This window comes from Cyprinodon variegatus, unplaced genomic scaffold, assembly GCF_000732505.1.
Source record: "Cyprinodon variegatus isolate N-32 unplaced genomic scaffold, C_variegatus-1.0 Scaffold1076, whole genome shotgun sequence".
NCBI lineage: Eukaryota > Metazoa > Chordata > Actinopteri > Cyprinodontiformes > Cyprinodontidae > Cyprinodon > Cyprinodon variegatus.
Window position 1 is genome coordinate 209,055 of NW_015151529.1, and position 4,710 is coordinate 213,764.

Below are 4,710 nucleotides of genomic sequence, written 5' to 3' on the forward strand. Positions count from 1 at the left end.
GTCCAAAGTCAACATGCGGGCGTGCTTTGGTGGCGCAGTGATTAGCGTACATGACCCATGTATGGAGGCCTAAACGCGGCTGACCCGGGTTGGAATCCAACCTATGTCCTTTGCCGCATGTCTCTCCCCCTCTCTCATACCCTCTTTCCTGTCAACCTATTGTCCAAAAAGAGGAACCACTAGTGCTGTAAAAAAGAAAAGTCCGCGCATACGTACATTTTTACTCAAGGTACATGCACATAAACTTCTCTCCATTCACATCCTGCAGATCCAGTACAAAGAAAGTTGGAAGATGTTTTGCTTCCCATCCAGGAAACGTTGAGTTCCAGGCTTTATAGAGTGGAGCAACAAAGACTCGTTATGGCTTAACTATGCGACCTGGCCGTTCAGAAACAGGTCGGATTAAAAAAGATCAGATTCGTATCGGATTCAGGACCACAGAGCCCAGTGGTCTGGGTCGCATTGGAAAAAAAAGTCAAAAAGACAAACTTTAAACTCCCAGATCACCAGAAATCATCAGCTAGACGACAATCAAGCTGTTAGCTTGAGCTGTTTGACTCTTTGCTCTCAATCTGAGTTCCTCAACTCCTCTAATCTCTTCTGAACCACAGAGTACATCTTGGAGAAACTCCACAGTTGTTGCTTCTTTGATGATGAAGTTCAGCCCTCCATGTTCTTCCTCACTCTGCACGATGCCATGCTGCACATTCTGGAGAAACACCCAGAAGCAACAGGAAAGAGATCAACCGATGATAAGGTAAAAGACGCAAACCGTCATTAAAGCTGACTGAACTGCAGATTACCAACAGTATTCCATTTTTTTTTTTATTTGACCGAACCAGTGTAACAGTCAGGTTTGTAGGGTTCTTCATTCACCCCCTTGTGGTTCATTCACTGCGGACTATAACCGTAATACCTACCTGGCAGAGTATTTCCAGGCTTTCAAACCTTCCTTCTTTTCCTCCAGATGTCACTCTAGACCTTACCTCCTCCTTTCAGGTGTCAACAGACATCAGGACATGTCCTGCACCTCTTTTTCTTTTATACATGCCCTGTTTAGATAACTGGTCCCACTCCTACTGAGAGTAACATTTACTCTATAGCTAGTGTCAGGTATTTAGAGTTAATTTTAATCATAAAAGTGTCAAAATCAAGACGACCTCCCAGAAGCTAGCGGCTAATCAACATTATATAGAGTAAAAGCTGCACTGCATGGTTGTCAAATTTACACTTAATATTAACTCCGACACAAGTGTAGACGAGACTCAGTATAGATTTAAATACACTGTTTAGAGTAAAAAAGGTTAATTATGAATTTTTAACACCCAATTTTTCCGCTGTCAAAACGGAAGTTTATTCACGTCATGATTTTCTTAAGAGATCTGACCCACATGCAGTAAACCACTCAGAGAACCAGGGTAAACGTTTGAACAGGTTTATTGATGAAAACCAGCAGGGTTGGATTCAGGAAATACAGTGAACTGGTGAACCGGAACTGGAGAGGGAAGGGAAGTATCAGTGGTTAGTTCAGGATCCGTGGGAACTTTGAATGATGACTTGGAGAGACAGAGAAAACGGGACTCACGTTAGTGGAGAAAACTTTCCTCCCAGAATCCAGTCGGTGTGGGTTTTTCCAGCGGTTGAGATTCGTTGGAGGGCGGACAGGTATAGACTTGGTTAGACCCAGAGGAGCTATTGAGCGGACTGTCACTTGGGAATCCAGGAGGACTTGAATGGAACTTGTGGAGGTTAATCCCCTGCTCAGTGTGAGACTCAAACAATCCTTCCAGGGGGAGAAGGCCAAACATCCAGCTTGCAGGAAAGCTTCCTGCCGAAAAGGCAAAGACAAAAACACAAGGTTAGGCTCAGCGAAAAACAAAGACTAAGTTAGACTCAGCAAAACTCAGCCTGGCTAGAGTACCAAAAACTGGCAAACACTCTGGCGCCGAGGTAGTGACAGTCCACCGCTCAAATAATCCTCAGTAATGAGTCAACCAAATATTAAAATTACAGAGTTAACACAGATCTTTTATAAAGACGGCTCTAATGTTATTTTGAATAAATATTATATATTCTTTATTCGTTTAGTATTGTTTGTGCTGTTGGACCACATGGATTATCCAATGGAGGCTGTGATTTCAGATTAACTAAACTTTGTAGTCTCTCATTGGATTACCGAATACCTACATTTATGACCAAAACACAATAACTGTTTTTTATTTTTCTCATGACACCTGAGAAAAATATGTCTTCTCCTTCTATTAAAATTGGGCGCATAAGTGCAATCATCTTAAGGGTCCAGGGCCGAACTGAGAGATTTTTTCAGGCCAGGTTTCAGTCATGTAACCCGGCCACCCTGGTCACATGACTGATTTCTGAGGTAGTAAAATGAAATAGGGCTGGGATCTGTTTTGCTGAAAAATTAAACCAGCTTTTATCAACCAAAAAGTAAGTTTTTCTTATATATTTGGGTTCACCTTCAGCTGTGACACTCATGCAAACCAAGCAGAGGAACAGCCCGGATGCAGAGAACGGCCCCATTAATATAAATACAGGTTTTTAATATGATTTTATTTTGTATCTATTTCGATTCCTTAATAACCTCCACGCTACATATTTACGTTGTTTTTTTATTTGAGAAAGAAAGCATAAATTTATAAAAAATAAATGCTCAAATTAAAAGATTTCAGTTATTGTAGGTTCCTCTTTTGGACAATGATCAATACTTTTGACTAAGAGGGGACGAAAAATTGTCCAAAGGGAAACACGAGTTGGTTGGGAAATACTGATCTAGAATGACCTACTGTAATGTCTAAGGTTTGAATATACAGTAACTTTACAGCTGTAATTGCGATAGTACTAAGATAATTAAAATTTTCCATAATAAGTAGTGCCAAGGTTACAGCTATACATAGTTATATAATGTCATATAATCCCGCTATTATTATAATATTTTGTTTATAACTTTTACTTTTTTTTTTTTTTTTAATGGCACCATGGGTAGGGGTGGGGGGTGGGGTGAATAAATCTGTTACTGACCTGCATTTGGCCGCCGCCTCCTCCTTTATGTTTTTGTCTCTCTCCCTCTCTGCGCCTCCTTTACTCTCTCACGAATTTGCTTGCATAATATAACACAATACGCGATGGGCACAGATACGGAAATGGAGGTGAGAAAGGGATGAGGGATAACAATTAAGAGAAAGGGAGAAGAAAACATAAAATACAGAACAGTTCCTAGAAGTTTACTTACACACCTGTAAGAAACAAGGCAATAAAAAAAAAACACAGCACACCGACCACTAAAAGGAGCGTCCCATGGTGTAAAAGCGAAACCTATGAAGATTACATAATTATGCACAGCTATATATAGTTGAAGCTACAGCTTAGTACCTAGCATAACTGTGTGTCCGTCAACACCAGCAGAAAGAAATGCTCAATAGCAGGTGTGAGGGGCCCCAGACCAGCCCCATACAGCCCAAAACTAACACCAGGGCCCCACCTAAAGACCCCATGTCCCTGAAACTTAAGATCCTTGATTTCATTTAAAACTTTATTCTGTTTTTTTATGCTGCTTTTGGGGAGAATGGCTTCTTCTTTTCTGAGCGGCCGTTCAGCCTGTTTTTTTCCACAGCTTTGCATCTGCTGTGGATATATACATTGTTCTTGTTCTGGAAATGAAACCCACATTTTCACAGCAAATAAAAACACAGAATTATGCGCAACAGGACATAAATGCAGTCCAAAAATTAGACTTTAATAAATGATTTAATCACATAGTAAGATTAGAGTAACCTTTCTATGACAGATGTTCTTTTTTTTAGATTTTAGCTTTTAAAAAATAAACTGTAAAACATAAAAAAACATAGAAAAAAATTTACATATTTTTTGGAAAAAAACAAAATTTGAGGGAAAAAATTTAAAGAAAAATTAAAATGAAAGTTACCTTTTTTTTCTGGATTTCATTTTTTTCAAATTTCCATTTACAAAATGTTTTTATTGCTTGCAACAATATTGCAGCAAAATTCCCTCCATAGACAAATTTCAGGCACTCGATGCTGAACCAAAGTATTTTCAAAATCTTGTCTGATCATTTTTTTTTTTCAATTTTCATACCATTGATTTTGATCTCCTGAAGCTTTAATATAGTTTTAGGAAAATAGAGACAAGTTCTGTCATTTTAAATAAGCCAAAACAGGAAACGTTTGGTTTGCTTTAAATCAGACAAGAAGAAAAATGGTGTCCATCTTTAGTTTGAAGCCAGATTTAAAAGTTCTGATCATGAATCGGTTTCTGTTTCTTTCCAGATACTGACAACAGTGACGGTTCACAATCCCAGCAGCAGTTTGAGAATCAAAGATAAAAATGTAAGATTCCTTTTTTAAGATTCTTCCTGTTGTAAATCATCCTGTACAGTTAGATCATTCCTTACTTAACAGACTCAGGTTTGAGTTTTGGAAATATTTAACTTATTCATCTTCCACCTGGAGTTCAAGGACAAAACACCTCTGCCATTCCAAAGACATAAAACACGCTGATTTTATGACCTTTTCTCACCAGCAGCTATATGACTGGCCACAGTCTGTAAATAGATCATAAACTCACTTTGAATTAACACATTATATTGAAGTAGAAATAAAAAATATTCCTCTTTTCTTCCCACAAAAAAAAAGCATTTTGTAAGTTAATAGATTTCTACGGAAGAGGATTAGG

At 38.5% G+C, this 4,710-nt stretch overlaps 1 protein-coding gene across 1 annotated transcript in view; it reads left to right on the plus strand.

The window, feature by feature from the left end:
* Positions 1-4,710, plus strand: part of slc26a3 (solute carrier family 26 (anion exchanger), member 3) — a 36,905-nt gene that overhangs the window by 29,182 nt on the left and 3,013 nt on the right. Inside the window, exons 18-19 of the mRNA XM_015400136.1 lie at positions 612-757; positions 4,305-4,364. Of these exons, the coding sequence (XP_015255622.1) occupies positions 612-757; positions 4,305-4,364 (206 nt within the window). The remainder of the gene's footprint in view (positions 1-611; positions 758-4,304; positions 4,365-4,710) is intronic.